Raw genomic sequence first — 17,216 nt, 5'->3', positions numbered from 1 at the left:
TAATTTTTAAGTGCACATTTTATGGGCATCCACAGCAGGTCAGAAAATGATGCTCGTCCCCTTACTGCAGCGTGAAATATGAAAATAATTAGTACATAAAATTTCTGTAACGTACTGAGATTCCTCTGAAAAGATAAATTCAGCGGTGAAGCAAGAAACAAAACAATTTGTAAAACGCCGCACTTTTGTGCATCCATTTGGTTTTCTGAGGTCAATTATTGAAAATTGCAGAACACTTATTGCGTACAGCATGGACCACTCCTAAAGGAAACATCAGTTTAGTATTCACTCTTATACAACTGCAGAAGTATTCATGTTTTAAAGAAAATTGGTGGCTGACACAATATTCTTCAGTAGATATTAACTGATAAAATATAACTGCAGAAGCTTTTTTTGGCTAATCAAAGAAGTAATCAGTACTGGTACTATAATTGGGTGTTCTCTTTAATAGTTGACCACACTGTACACATATCCAAAACACCAAACGAACAATTCAAATTAGAACTACGGTTCTTCAAGCATTGAAGTCAGGCAGCTTATACCAGCGAGAATTACCACTGTGTATAATAAACTCAAAAGCATTTATGTGGATGAAAAACATTAATTTGTTAGTGTTCTCTTCGAGAGGGGGAAGGGGCGAGAATACCCTTAGTACCAACACAAAACTTCTACCAATTCAATGACAGTCAAACCACAATATAAAGAGCACGAATATAATTATAGAATTATAATACAAAGTAAGTTCAAAATCTTTCTCGTCGATATCTGCATGTAAGGAACATATGCTTATAACAAACTATAGAATACAATGACATTATTTTAGTGCCAGATGTGACTTCATTTTAACGAACTTTGACAGCATTACCTACGTGGTTTCATCATCTTTCTCCAATTAGTATGAAAACGATTCACATAAATCACACTGAAAGAGATAAGCTTTAAATATTTTATTTACAAGAGATGCGACAGGTGTACATAGCAAGCAGTGCACACTGATTAGTCATTACTTATCAATAAGAGTACCCCTGACCAATTTTTTCTTGACATCTTGCTCTCCTTGAGAAACCTGAAAAGAAAGGAACAAAAATGTTGGCAGGGGTCAGATGGAGGTGGGAACAGCTTGGCAACACATGACTGCAATGGTGATCGCTAACTGAAACCACTACGCTTCCTTAAATAACTACCTATCCCATACCTTCCAAGTCTCCCGGATTATCTGAGAGACTCCGAAATTTCGACCATTTCTTCCGATTTTTACAGGAAAATCTCCCAGAAATTGCAGTTGTGCCCGTTTCTATCCGCGTCCAGCGCTTTGTCTGGCCACGTTGGCAAAAATGCCAACCCAATTCAATCGTTGGAGGTTCATGGCACATAGCATTGTTGAGAAAGTAGTAGGGAAGCCCTACCTGGAATTATTTCGTTAGCCACAGTGCCGCTTATTATGCTGCTGTGGTTGTTGGGTACCTTAGTGATCGTAGTCTCACTCAGCTGGCGAGCGAATGCTGCATTTCGCAACTAGCGACGCTAGACAGTCCACCGTTCTCTTTGGTGTCGGTGCTGCATGCACCTACTGTCAGTCATGGCTTTAAGCAAAGAGTGCCAGCTCAAAAAGTATTTTTCAAGTATTTTCAAAACAGTACTCAACCGAAGTGATGCCGGGTATTCTGTTAATACCAATACCACAAAGCAATGCAGAGTGCATGGTTCAATGCACAGGAAAATGGTTCCACTCATCCATGCGTGATGAGATGCTGGGTAACGTTGTGCTCGCAAAATATCAAATAAACGCCATTCTTTACAATTAAACATACTCTGAAGAATTTTCGAACACCCATCGTGGTTGCTTAGTGGCTTTGGCGTTGTGCTGCTATGCACGAGGTTGCGGGATCGAATCCTGGCCACAGCAGCCGCATTTCGATTAGGGTGAATTGCAAAAATGCCCACGTATGATGTAGTGGGCGCACGTTAAAGAACCCCAGGTGGTCAAAATTAATCCAGAGTTCCCCGCTACCGCGTGCCTCATAATCAGATCATGGTTGCTGGAAGAAAAAAAATACTTAATTAAATTATAAAAATATGTTCGAAGACAAAACCGGCAACAACGAAATGCTTGCAAAAGTGCGACCTTGATGCTCACGTGGTCATTTGTAAATTTGTAAATAAATGCCTAACAAGACTAATGAATTTGTCTGTGTGCAGATGCATTGTCAGTACTTAAAAAAATATACACCCCGGGCCCACCTCCGATTCAGAGAATCTAACCGATTTGTTTTCTCTGAACTTGGCAGGTATGCTATCTCCTAAAAGGATGTTATCAACAAGAAGAAACCATAAACTTAATATTTCATCCTTTCATTATTGCGCTAACCTATTTAAGTAATAGCTTTTTTCCCCAAATCATGAAACTTTGGAACTCACTGTCTGGTGAAACACAATACATGATCGCTCCCTTCACAGGATTTCTTAAAGCGCATTGAATAATTTTTCATTTGGGATGTATGTGCATTTTATATGTCAGCGTTTTCTTTTTCACCTTGTAGTTTGTGTATAAGGTGCATGTGTTTTAGTGGTTACTCCATTTTTGTACCAACCCACTCTCGCGATAGCCCCAATGAAATGCAGTATCTTAGAATAAATAAATATAACTAAATGTACCTTGCCTATCTCTTCATTTTGGCTTTGCTTTGTATTTGCAGGTACAGGATGCATCAGAAAGCTGCATTGCCCTGGGAGGCAACGGCACAACGCCCCTTCCCTTCTTCACCTAACATTCACAGCTAACGAAGAGCATACTAGGGAGCTGTTACATTGCAAGCATTCTCTTCCTTCGATTCTTTTAATTTTAAGGGTGATGAAATAGTGAAACCTTTTAATTGAATATGAACATTACTAGACAAATGACCTGTGAATATCGAATTAAATAATGAATATTTGATTGTTTCTATATGAACCAAAATATAAAGTTTGCTTGGTAAAAAAATCTTATTTACATTGTTTGATGCAAGTATGTAATGCCATTCACAACAGGATGTCCAGTCGACTGAGGTCGTAAATGAGAAATGACTGCTTTATGTTATTGGCGCTCCTGTAGCAGAATCATTTGGAACAGTCCTCACCTGCATTGGTCTCTCTCCCTTGAGACTTTATAAGTGTTGTTATCCTTCACAAGGGAAACACTGTCTGACGATTTCGAATAGTGAATTCTCCAATCAAATATGAATTGAAGAGCAAGGACTATTCCATTTTTATTCAATATTTTGAATATGGACACTGATAATTAATTTATTACCACACAGTGGACCCAGAGGCTGATGCCAGCTTAGTGTGAGCCAGTTATGAAGGACAAAAAAGAAATAATGGAAAACAAAATGCATCGTCACAGAATACAGCCATACGTTAAGCATGCAGAACCACAAGCTGGGAAAGCCATCTCACTTCTTTGGCAGGAGAGTTCAGTGCTAAGTACACATGCGAACAACCCCGATGCCGAGTCTCGAGTATCAGCAAATGCCCCCCCCCCCCCAAAAAAAGTCTCTGAATGAATGAATGATTGAATGACTAAATGAATTCTGTGATTTTACATGCCAAAGCTGCGATTTGATTATTAGGCACGTTGTAGTGGGGGATTCTAGATTAATTTCGACAAGCGACTTTAATTTTGACTTTAATGTGCCTCTAATGCACAGGACCGTGGGTGTTCTTGCTTTTCGCCCCTATCAACATGCGGCCGCGGTGGCTGGGATTTCATCTCGCGTCCTTGTGCTTAGTAGCACAATACCGTAACCACTAAGCCACCGCGGCAGGTGAAACAATGCCTCTTAACACGTCTGCTGTTGTAGCTGCTTCATATTCAAGCCACACCACATGTGATAAATTAGACATGAGATAATCTGCCTGTGTCATCTGCTTCTTGCATCAGCTGCAACCATAGCTTTTTCATCCTTGTTATGAACAAGGAATCCACATGGACCCCAAAACACCAGAATCGGTACTCGATGTCATTTGGCCTCGGTGCCCTATTAGACATCAATTAAGTTCCTTCCTCCCCAAATGGGATTGCTTGAAACACTGGGATATCAATATTATGAACCTTGATTTAATAAAACTGGCAATACAAAAAACTTTCTTAATCTTAGTTGCATTACAAACAAACATTTCTTTTTCGATACCAATACCTTTGTGACAAGCAAAATAGATCACCCAACACAATCTATGCGCGCATTGCTTCACATGCAATTGTTCCCAGCAAAAGCCGTAATTAAAGGGTTAAATTACAGCTGATGTGAAATCATTACATCACTGTGCAAGCTGCCAACTGCAAACTGCCATTTAGTATCAAGAAATACATGTTGCAGGGTCACTTTGTTCACTTTGAATTCCTCAGCAGTCCCAGTGTATACGATTTAAACGAGTTTGTTACAAAAGCTGCGAACATGGAAAGATGAGTGCTTTAACCTTTTGAGGGTCAATGACGTAAATATACGGCGCCGTGAACAAGCCCAAAATGGTTGATGCTGTATATTTACGGTGCCCTCTGTACGTTTAAAAAGCGCGCCTATTTCTTAACTTTATCTTTTCTAGAATGTGCTGCCATTATGTGGGAATACAGGGAATTTCTTTCTCGCGCCTCCCTCTCTCGGTTTTCGTTGCAAAGTTTGTTTTAGAGCTAGTTCAATTGCTCCGGCGCGTCTATATACTACCAATCGCGCGTTGGTGCATGGGCGGGCGGCAGTTTGGGTTTTGTTCCGCGGGCGGTTTCGGATTCTTGCGCTTGCAAAACTGATAGCTATCTTGTTACTAATCGCTCAAAGGACGACCACCTGTTTCTCGCACGTTTAGTGCTCACAGGGGTGCGCATAGGAAGGATGCCGCCGTGCAAGCGTTTCCTTTTTTTTCTTTTTTTTTTCTTTTTTGGAGGCGCACGAAAACTAATTGCCTCTGGTTGGTGATAACATGAAGATTAGCAGAAGTTTGTCACACATCTTGCTTTTTTGACGGGCACACAACTACACAGTTTTCTTGAGTGCACGCACCTATGCAGTTCTATTACGCTATGGATGTACATATTAGTGTAAGAGCAGGAACATTTAACAGTTGCGAATTATTCTCATGTGCGCATCTTCTAAGCCTTGAACTATGTGTATAACAATGCATGAAATTTCTGATTCTTATATAAGTTTATTTCCTTTTTTTTTATTATTGTTATTCATGAATAAACAGTACATGTATACCAACACAAAATATTTTTTTCTCACTTTACGGTCACCCTATAAAAATTATGGCAATATTTCTTCAAAATAGGTCCCTCAGAAGAATTGGAATCTGCAATAAAAAAAATTGACCCTGGGCGGTCGCATATGGCAGAAAAAATCGACCCTCAAAGGGTTAAAAATGCCAAATTCTGACACTTCTGGCAGAGGAGAAAAAAAAAGAAATATGGAGGGAGGAGCCACCAGATTTTCTTAAAGGGGTCGTGAACCACCCCTCGGGCTTGGTGAAAAAACAGCCCGCAGATAGCATACGATGCTGTGAACATCTCAGCCAAGTTTTGCAGTCATGCACGGCGTGTGGAGCTCGCAAGTGGAGCGCTAGGTCACCTTTCTCTCAAATAGAATCGAATTCAACAGAAACCGCCTCCTCACTCTTTTTCTGGGTGCTTTATTTTGTATTATATATGGGGTTGCTATTAGCCAATTGCTGACATCAATCAAGAAAGGTGTTTGGATCAATGCGCTTCTTGCTACTGTTACTGTGTATATTTATTGACGCAGTTTAATAAACAATCTGAAGAAAGCAAGAATTTCCAGCTGACATTTCCAAATTCCCTGAGCACCTTTGCAAAATTCCCTGAATGAGCCAGAACTTTGCTTTATGTCAATACAGGCTGCCACCATGTTGCCCGATTCTGTCCCTCTCTAGTAAGCATGTTGAAACAAGAAAATGACTTAATGCAGTTTGAATAGCAAGGTGTAATATCTGTATCATTTAAAAAGAAAACTCAAGGAAGGTGTTAGTAAAATGCACAGCGAAAAAATGGTAAAACCCATTCCAAATTGAGTCGAACATTTTCAAATACGAATGAAGAAGAGATGCATACATAAGTAAATATATTTGAACATGAGTTGTTTCTATCAACTGATGGCAAGATCATCGGTATGAGGCCTGAACTTTGTCACAACTAAGATTCTCTCTCAGCAGCTGGGAAGTCAACCTCAACTGTCCCGACATAGTCTCAGCCCGTACACAACATCTCAGTGTTGGGTTTCACTGCTTTGAAGAGTTTATATTGGTTTGGATGAGGGACACCTGCATCTCGGCGTCTGCCAACACTTTGTTTTTTGAGCTCAAGCTCCTTCAAAGAGGCGGCGGCACGCTTCCTTTTCCGTTAATTCCTCAGTGTGTCGGTCCTTTCTGTTCTCATCCTCCTTCTGCCACGAGTTCACCCATGGATCATTTGAAGCATCCTCTTGGTAAGTTGTACAGTCAATGTCCGATTTTCAACGTCAACGTCCCTCGGGTCCGCAAAAACATCCCAAAAATCGAGCAGTCCGAAAAAAATCAATGCATGTCTTTAACTGCCTTTAAGGGCTAAAATTGCCACAGGCATGTCCGAAAAAGCTCTTAAGGCCTGCCAGTGCACTTATTAGGCATATCGGTGCTCGTACCGTGACAAGAGACGGGGGTGCACGCGTGTATAATTAAGGAATACATGCTCTCAGGAACGGAGGAAGCCTAAAAGCAGTGAAGAAGAAACTAGGAATAGGCAAGAATCAGATGTGTGCGTTAAGAGACAAAGCCGGCAATATCGTTACTAATATGGATGAGATAGTTCAAGTGGCTGAGGAGTTCTATAGAGATTTATACAGTACCAGTGGCACCCACGACGATAGTGGAAGAGAGAATAGCCTAGAGGAATTCGAAATCCCACAGGTAACGCCAGAAGAAGTAAAGAAAGCCTTAGGAGCTATGCAAAGGGGGAAGGCAGCTGGGGAGGATCAGGTAACAGGAGATTTGTTGAAGGATGGTGGGCAGATTGTTCTAGAAAAACTGGCCAACCTGTATACGCAATGCCTCATGACCTCGAGCGTACCGGAGTCTTGGAAGAACGCTAACATAATCCTAATCCATAAGAAAGAGGACGCCAAAGACTAGAAAAATTATAGACTGATCAGCTTACTGTCCGTTGCCTACAAAGTATTTACTAAGGTAATCGCAAATAGAATCAGGAATACCTTAGACTTCTGTCAACCAAAGGACCAGGCAGGATTCCGTAAAGGCTACTCAACAATAGACCATATTCACACTATCAATCAGGTGATAGAGAAATGTGCGGAAAATAACCAACCCTTATATATAGCTTTCATTGATTACGAGAAAGCGTTTGATTCCGTCGAAACCTGAGCAGACATGGAGGGCATTGCGGAATCAGGGTGTAGACGAGCCGTATGTAAAAAATACTGAAAGATATCTATAGCGGCTCCACAGCCACCGTAGTCTTCCATAAAGAAAGCAACAAAAATCCCAATAAAGAAAGGCGTCAGGCAGGGAGATACGATCTCTCCAATGCTATTGACAGCGTGTTTACAGGAGGTATTGAGAGACCTGGATTGGGAAGAATTTCGGATAAGAGTTCATGGAGAATACCTTAGTAACTTGTGATTCGCTGATGATACTGCCTTGCTTAGTAACTCAGGGGACCAACTGCAATGCATGCTCACTGACCTGGAGAGGCAAAGCCGAAGGGTGGGTCTAAAAAATTAATCTGCAGAAAACTAAAGTAATGTTTAACAGCCTCGGAAGAGAACAGCAGTTTACGATAGGTAGTGAGACACTGGAAGTCATAAGGGAATACATCTACTTAGGACAGGTAGTGACAGCGGATCCGGATCATGAGACTGAAATAATCAGAAGAATAAGAATGGGCTGGGGTGCGTTTGGCAGGCATTCTCAGATCATGAACAGCAGGTTGCCATTATCCCTCAAGAGAAAAGTATATAACAGCCGTGTCTTACCAGTACTCACGTACGGGGCAGAAACCTGGAGGCTTACGAAAAAAGGTTCTACTTAAATTGAGGACGACGCAACGAGCTATGGAAAGAAGGATCATAGGTGTAACGTTAAGGGATAAGAAAAAGAGCAGATTGGGTGAGGGAACAAATGCGAGTTAATGATATCTTAGTTGAAATCAAGAAAAAAGAAATGGGGGGGGGGGGGCATGGGCAGGACATGTAATGAGGAGGGAAGATAACCGATGGTCATTAAGGGTTTCGGACTGGATTCCAAGGGATGGAAGCGTAGCAGAGGGCGGCAGAAAGTTAGGTGGGCGGATGAGATTAAGACGTTTGCAGGGACAACATGGCCACAATTAGTACATGACTGGGGTAGTTGAAGAAGTATGGGAGAGGCCTTTGCCCTGCAGTGGGCGTAACTAGGCTGATGATGATGATGATTGTGTCCCGTGACAATTGCCCCTTCCCACGCTTGTTATGCATCACCGCGTAACACTTCTGTACTGAGGCGAAGCTAACTTTCGGAGACTTGCATTACGCAAAGCGTTGTGCTCTGCGAGCTTCGAAGCCAATCGCGAGGATTACAAAGGCGGAGTCGGTGCCATTGCTGACAGCGGCGAATTCTTTCAATGAAAAACACGGCACCGCACGGCAAGAAGCTTAATAGAGAATGTAAAAGCAGCTAGGTTTATCGTTGCCGCGGTGGTGGCTACGGCTGCCAGCGGATCTGCGTGCGAGAGTGCAGGTTCTAGGCGTCGAAATAATCAAAATGGCAGCGGTGGTGGCTTTGATTAATGCCATTTCAGACCTGCAGTCAGGGCAATATGCACCGACTATATGGAGTACGTAGTGGTGCCGCAAAGCCGTGCGAATTATCAGGCATATCCGAAAAATCGGGCGTCTGGAAAATCGGTCGTTAACTACTCTGGCAATACCTCGTGCCGATGACAGGGCGTCAATGACGATTCGTTGCGATTCCACTTTTACAGGAGCCAGCATTAACACGACTTTCGTTCCCTTTCAATAAAGTTACAGCTAATTTTCCCTGATAGAAGCACGAATTCCCTGAGTTTTCCCTGAGTACTTCCAGATTATTCAAATTCCCTGATAATTCCCGGTTTTCCCGGTTCGTAGACACCCTGTTTTTAAATCGAGATAGAATGACCGAGCATGGGCAGTGACTGTGCGGCTGCAGTTGAATGACTGTGGACTGTTTTTGCGAGTCCCGAGTAATGCCTAGCCGAGCGCTCCCCCTCACATGCCACCACACCGCCCGAAGCTGGAAAGCTTGAAATGCCCTGGATATTCAAGGCGTACTATAGCAACCCAGTTGTTGACCGTCGTGCCAGTCCACTAAAGACGTGGCACAGCATTTGTGGCAGTTTGGAGCATGTATTTAACACAGCGATGGAGCTTTTGTCGATTCTAGCATATATATAGTGGCCCAGCATCTATTCTCGCATGCTGGTTGTGTGGCCATCAAAGAAGGTGTTGGTTTCATTGAAACATCCCAACCAGTTGACATTCCTTCGCTTCGTAGAAAATAGTATGGGCTTAAGATCCTAAACCAGTAGTTCTCTTTTTTCCTGTGCATACGTATTGCACTTTCTAGCATGTTTTAGTTGGGTTCCACCTTTAACTTTTGCCATTTTTCTTATTTCTTGTTTAACTCTACTGTACAGGAATTCGCTAGGTTTCACCTCTCAAATTAAAATAGCGTTCTACAAAGGTAGATAACTGTGTTGCAACCTTTTTAAAGAGACCTTAAAATTTTCAATTAATCAATTAATCGATGAAAAACCATGTATCAAAAGCGATTAATCGATTAAAGGCTAGAATGATGATTGATTATTAATTAATCGAATAAAAAGAATAATCGAACATCCCTAATTCATACTGTTTGTCTGGTCTTGCCAACCTGCGCATTATTATAGAGTGCATAAAATGTCTGTCAACTGTGAGGCCCCCCCCCCCCCCATTTGCTGTCAAGGAATAAATGCAGGAGCATAGGTGGCACTGCAAAAGTATAATGACAAATACCAAAAAAAATGTGTTTACTCCCACATGGCCAGCAATATATTCGGCTTGTTTCCAATATCTGGATTCTACTGAATATTTGAAATAATTCGAATAGAAAGTTTTCAAATCGAAGATGAATATAAAATAATATTCGACAATAACCAAAATTTTCAAACATTTGCACAACCCTAATAGAAATGCCACTGCTAACCACACAGTAGAACTAGAAATTCCTCATCACGGACCAGAGCTCTTTTATTACTCCGTGGTTTGGTTACTGAAGGTCAGGTGAGCTAATGTGCTATCCCGAGACCTGGACGGCCTATTATGCAAAATGTAGCCGTAGTGCTTGAGTAGCCTGTGCTGCGTGATTTGGAAACATTTCACTGTGTAGGTCTACTACGACACCGCAATCTGAGAACAAAAATTAAATTCTGAAGTTTTAAATGCCAGTACCACAATCTGATAATGAGGTAGTGGGGGACCCCGGGTTAATTTCGACCACCTGGGGTTCTTTAACGTGCACCTAATGCACGGTACAAAGGCATTTTTGAATTTCACCCCCATTTCATTCTGATTTGATCCGGCGACCTTGGGCTTAGCAGTGCAACGCCATAGCCACGAAGCCACCATGGCGGATTACCTGAGAAAACCCAGCCATATTGCAAAGTCATGCACCATTATGAAATGAATCCTTTCATATGCAAGAATAAACACTGTGATTCACAGCCAGTGATTGCATATGTATATATTTGACAAGATTTTCATGCTTGGGCTGCTGCTTCAAATGAAATCGTCCGAAGCAAACCACTGTCCTCCACAGGCTACTCTGTTTGCGCAAGACCATAATAATTCACCTGTTCAATCAACTTGCGCTTATTCATGCCTTTGCGTTCCAGTTGCTTCTCGATGATGCGGGCATTGTTGGCATAGGAGTCGGCCACTTCTCTCTGCACCAGAAAAGAGAAAAAAAAAAGCAACGGTGAGTAGTCAAAATTCTCAACAACCTCTTGTAGCACCCCTGTTACAATCTGAAGGTATTTGAAGGCTACAACCTCAGACTTACCAACAATAGGGCTATAAACAATAGCATTTCTTACTAGGAATACATTCAACAGGACGAGTGACAAGACATGCTGAGTCATTACCTTACACTATTGCTGCTGCTAGAAATGTGTTCATGTTTGGAGCTTTAATGTTTTCACATCTGATTTCAAGACATAGTAGTTGCAATGTATACTGCGGTACATAAAATTACAGCCTGATCATTGGTGTTTTGAATGGGTGTATAGCAGTACTAATTGCGCATACAATATTTTTGGAATTCTTATGTGAAACTTCAAAGAAGCACCTCAAGGAACACAAATGAAAGTAATAATTTCCTATTTTCAGTCTAAATACCGAGAGAAAAAAATCTGAAATATGCAAAATACACAAACGGTTCCTAGTTCTCAACTTTTGTAAGTCAGAACATGTAAAAAAAATTAATAGGAAGATTTGTTAGCATCAATACTAGCCATAGTGATTGCAAAGCTACTGCTTTCCCCATGCTATGCGGGAAAGCAGTAGCTTTGCAATTGTGAAAACGGGCAAGTTCCTATTGTACAGGGAGCATTTGTTCTTAATGATTGCAACAGGCACCTGGATTGTTTTTTACTATATTCTTTAGGCTTGCGAAGCAACGGTTATCAAGTGAAGGAGCATGAAGAAGTCTCCTCATATTTGATTATTGTGTTTGATCAGCCTGTCTGTGCAAGCAAGGTGGTCTAGTGTTCGTTCAACTGGCATCGCTGGCATATCAACTGGCATATCATCAGCAAATCGCAAGTTACTAAAGTATTCTCCGTTAACTCTTATCCCCAATTCTTCCCAATCAGGTCTCTGAATACCACCTGTAAACACGCTGTGAATAGCATTGGAGAGATCGTATCTCCCTGCCTGACGCCTTTCTTTATTGGGATTTTGTTGCTTTCTTTATGGAGGACTACGGTGGCTATAGAGCCGCTATAGATATCTTTCAGTATTTTTACGTACGGCTCGTCTACACCCTGATTCCGTAATGCCTCCATGACTGCTGAGGTTTCGACAGAATCAAACGCTTTCTCGTAATCAATGAAAGCTATATATAAGGGTTGGTTATATTCCGCACAATTCTCTATCACCTGATTGATAGTGTGAATATGGTCTATTGTTGAGTAGCCTTTACGGAATACTGCCTGGTCCTTTGGTTGACAGAAGTCTAAGGTGTTCCTGATTCTCTTTGCGATTATCTTAGTAAATACTTTGTAGCTAACGGACAGTAAGCTGATCGGTCTATAATTTTTCAAGTCTTTGGCGTCCTCTTTCTTATGGATTAGGATTATGTTAGCGTTCTTCCAAGACTCCGGTACGCTCGAGGTCATGAGGCATTGAGTATACAGGTTGGCCAGTTTTTCTAGAACAATCTGCCCACCATCTTTCAACCCAGCTGCCTTCCCCCTTTGCATAGCTCCCAGGGCTTTCTTTACTTCTTCCGGCGTTACCTGTGGGATTTCGAATTCCTCTAGACTATTCTCTCTTCCATTATCATCGTGGGTGCCACTGGTACTGTATAAATCTCTATAGACCTCCTCAACCACTTGAACTATCTCATCCATATTAGTAATGATATTGCTGGCTTTGTCTTTGTCTCTTGTCTCTGTACAGTGCTGTACAGTAATCAATAAGGGCACCTGCACAGGTTCGAAATGTAAGAGATTAGACTGCTAGTCAAGCTTCATTTGAAGGTCGGTCTGAAATCGACTGCGTGCTTTTGTACGAGTGAAAACCATACATGGGATGGGAAGGATTGCTCAAAATAATTTGCACCTACGCTGTCAAAACGCTGATGTGTAATAACAATGCATTGTTGGAAAACAAAGTTCCACTTGGTATTAGTTGAACATAATTATCAAAATAACACGCACTCATAAGAACCTGCTGTTGTGTAAGGCACCTTTAAAACTGCCTAGATGTTGGAGTGATAAACTGGACAATCGGAGAGAATCTCCTGTGTCTTTACTGCTGCTGTCATTAGGCTATTATGTTGTCAAGTCGATCAAAGCGGAAATTTTGCATTGTTTCAATTGAGGAAGTGTTTAAAGCTATGGAGGCTAGCTTCGATGATATCTCCAGTCGAAGTTTTACTTTTTCCAGACTCTCCTATCTGCCAAAAGTACTCAAACCTGATAAATAGTTAAAGTTCACCCATCATTTTGGATGGTGTATGATGTTTCTAGTAGAAGAATTAGAAGGGAAACGTTTAATTAACAGCACGTAGAAAAACTTTTGATCGAATTGATTGATTTTTATAAGCACGGTAACGAAAGAGTTAAGCTAGGACAAGCACTTCTAAATATTCCTTTTTTCCAGGCACAATAACCAAGTGGAATACATTGCACTCCTCACTAGCACTGAAAGTATTGAACGAATTGAGTCCTGAACATGCTGTATCTTAAAGCTAGCGTTTGTTTCACTTTTCACCTTCTTGCTTTGGTGCTGTGTTTCTTTGATTACATTTTGACATCATAGTAATAGTTCTTGTTCTTGCGTTAGGGAGTTGCACCTTGTGCATATTTATAGTTTCTTCTTTGCTAAGTACCTGTGCACTCTTTCCTTTTGTACTTTTCTGCACATCTTCATTGACTTTTGTTTTTGTACCTCTGCCCCTCCTGCATGGGCCCCTATATGGCCTGTCGGTATTCTCTAAATAAATAACTATACAAACAAAAAATAAAGAATATCACAGCGAAATCTTGTGCTAGTATCTACGCGCACTGCCAGTGCAGCTGTTCAACCAGCACGGGAATTATGGGTAGTACACATGCCACCTCATTTGCCTAAACTCTCGTGGCTTTAAACTGCCTTCATGGATTCTTACGTTATTAAGGCTCCTGAAACTTATTTTTCACCACAGATTGGTCGCACAGCAACAATTATTCTGATTATGCCATTAATTTCCACCATTCAATGGTTTTTGGAATATCACAAATACATTTGTTTGTAATGTAAAGATAATTAATTATTTGTGGTGAGTGCTACTTTCCAAACATAACATTAGAGCTAGTGACAAAAGTATAGTTTGAAAGCTTTTAAGTTTACTCATGGGCTGGAAATTACACAATAAAATGAATTTGCTGTGAATGAAAAACAGTGAATTACTCTGAAGGAATGTTGTGGGTCTTGCACAAAACATAATTGACCTACGAAGAACAGTAAATACAGTAGAGCCTCATTCATTCGGTTTGGAAAAAAAAAGCACCAGGGAAAACATACTAACCGGGAAAACGCATGACATAAAGTCACTAAACATTACGGCAGACTCAACTATACAGTGGAATCTTAACAAATGAAACTGCCTCTTAAACGGAACACCATCCTAATGGTTGGCTGGCTTTGTATTCATGGAATTGTATTCAGCTTTGTCTTTCAGTAAATGGGACTCCTGATAAACGGAGCTGATTTCCCTCGTCCCTTGAGGTTCTGTTAAAAAAAAGTCCACTGTAGTTGAAATTTACACAATGCAAAGCACTGCTCGAATTGTTGCAGCAGAGATGTCGATGCTCTTCAAGATGGTGCAACCCAAGTGGCCTGATATGCGCATTTTTGCAGCTTTGGCAAGCATCCTTACGTTTGCACTCCTTGCATTCAGCCTGGGTCAGCATCTTCTTCGAGTGGGGCATTATGGCGGGAAATTTTGATGTGCCTACTTGGCGCAAATCGTTGAAAATACGAGCTGTCGGAGCCCAGCAGTCGGTGCTTTGTTGTTTTTCTATGGTGTAGTGTTATGAGAAAGAAAAGGGAAACCAAAACAATATCGAGCTGGTATGCGAAGGGGGAATGCCGTCAGAGCCAAACGTGACGCTCACTTCCCACTGCCTGTAGCAGAAAATGGCGGCATTTTGGTTAGCGCCCAAAGCCTGCAGCATGCTTCCAACAGCACTACACAACATGAACACACCATGAAACAAATACATGAAGATGCTTATCGCAATAGGGTTGGTGGGAATAGCTGCAAATGCAATGTGCGACAACCCACAAGGAGACTTGCTGGTACTGGAAGAGGAAATTGAGTTTGTGCCAGCATTTCCACATGACACGGACAGGCAAGTTCTGTGGAGAAGCTGCCACGGCAGGTACCTACTGCTCTTGATCACGTGTGCCTCGCGCCTCTTCTTGTTCACATGGGGCCTAGCGGCCGGAAAATGTATCTTAGTATTGATCGCAGTTTGGCGGTGTACTGAACATTGGTGCCGAACGATCTTGTTTTTCGGGAACATATTAACAAGTAAATAATGAAGCGTAAATGTAAGGGGTCATTTTTTTTTTTACTTTTGATCACAAACATTGGTACTGGGAAATCATACAAAATGGGATCAACGAGGTTCTATTGCATAAGCTGCAATGTGCTTTCAATGAATCCATGCAAAATCACAGAAGAATACAGGTGCTACCCACAATTTGTGAGGTCAGTGAATGACCGCAATACTAAATTAACCTTCTAACAAACTGAGCATGCAGCCTATTCTTTCTAAAAAGGAGTCAAATGCATCACATTTGTTTGTCTTTTGGACCTTCTAACACTATAGTGTCTGTTTCACAGCAAATAAAGGCATTTTCACGCCACAATAGGTTTAATAGGCTCAACTGATATGAAAACAATGTCCTCGCACTCGTCTGGACTGTTCATGAATTGTACAAAAGAAATGAGAGCATGAAGGAAGACCACAGACAAAACTTTGAAGCACAAACCTTTCCACGTTTTAAAGGTGTATTAACCTGGATCATTCAGAAGTCAAAAGGTACAGAGCCACAAGCAGCCCAAACATGTATTAAACACTTTAACCTTCCCACAGTTTATTAGGTGTGTACTGGTCTTGTGAAGAAATTGCATGAGGTGCCAATACTCCAAAAATGATGAAACCAATGGCATACATCATCATCAGCCTATTTTATGTCCACTGCAGGACAAAGGCCTCTCCCTGTGATCTCCAATTACCCCTGTCCTGTGCCAACCGATTCCAACTAGTGCCCGCAAATTTCCTAATTTCATCGCCCCACCCAGTCTTCTGCCGTCCTCGACTGCGCTTCCCTTCTCTTGGCACCCATTCTGTAACCCTAATGGTCCACCGGCTACCTAACCTACACATTACATGACCTGCCCAGCTCCATTTTCTTCTCTTAATGTCAATTAGAACATCGGCTAGCGCTGTTTGCTCTCTGATCCACACCACTCTCTTCCTGTCTTTTAACGTTATGCCTAACATTCTTCGTTCTATCGCTCTTTGCATGGTCATTAATTTGTTCTCGAGTTTCTTCGTAAAGCTCCAAGTTTCTGCCCCATATGTTAGCGCCGGTAGAATGCACTGATTGTACACCTTCCTTTTCAATGATAATGGTAAGCTTCCAGTCAGGATCTGGCAATGTCTGCTGTATGCGCTCCAACCCATTTTTATTCTTCTGTAAATTTCCTTCTCATGATCAGGGTCCCCTGTGAGTAATTGACCTAGGTAAACATATTCCTTCACAGACTCTAGAGGCTGACTGGCGATCCTGAACTCTTGTTCCTTTTCCAGGCTATTGTGCATTATCTTTGTCTTTCGCATATTAACCTTCAACCCCACTCTCACACTTTCACTGTTAAGGTCCTCAATCATTTGTTGCAATTTGTCCTCAGTGTTGCTGAGATATTTGCCATTGATCCTCACCCCTAAGCCTTCCCAGTTTAATAGCTTGAATACTTCTTCCAAGCATGCAGTGAATAGTGTAGGAGAGATTGTGTTTCCTTGCCCTGACCCCTTTCTTTATAGGTATTTTTCTACTTTTCTTGTGGAGAATCAAGGTAGCTAAAGAATCCTTGCAGATATTTCCCTAGATATTCACATAAGCCTCCTGTACAAGTTATGTAATGCCTCTATGACTGCTGGTACCTTTACTGAATCAAATGCCTTTTCGTAATGTATGAAAGCCATATAGAGAGGCTGACTGTACTCTGCAGATTTCTCGATTACCTGATTGATGGCATGGATGTGATCCATTGTACAGTATGTATTCCTGAAGTCGGCCTTGAAGGAATACTCTACAATGGATCACATTCATGTCATCAATCAGGTAATCGAGAAATTTGCAGAGTACAATTAACCTCTCTATATGGCTTTCATACATTACGAA

General features: G+C 41.5%; 1 protein-coding gene across 1 annotated transcript in view; it reads right to left on the bottom strand.

The window, feature by feature from the left end:
* Positions 1 to 932: 932 nt before the first annotated feature.
* LOC142567922 (STING ER exit protein) overlaps positions 933 to 17,216 on the bottom strand; it is a 40,875-nt gene continuing 24,591 nt past the window's right edge. The window contains exons 6-7 of the mRNA XM_075678011.1: positions 10,886 to 10,978; positions 933 to 1,066 (exon numbers count right to left, since the gene is read on the bottom strand). Coding sequence (XP_075534126.1) covers positions 1,004 to 1,066; positions 10,886 to 10,978 — 156 coding nt within the window. The 3' untranslated portion in view covers positions 933 to 1,003. The remainder of the gene's footprint in view (positions 1,067 to 10,885; positions 10,979 to 17,216) is intronic.

Source organism: Dermacentor variabilis, unplaced genomic scaffold (assembly GCF_050947875.1).
Source record: "Dermacentor variabilis isolate Ectoservices unplaced genomic scaffold, ASM5094787v1 scaffold_15, whole genome shotgun sequence".
NCBI classification, from domain to species: Eukaryota; Metazoa; Arthropoda; class Arachnida; order Ixodida; family Ixodidae; genus Dermacentor; species Dermacentor variabilis.
This window is presented reverse-complemented; position numbering and strand designations above follow the sequence as displayed.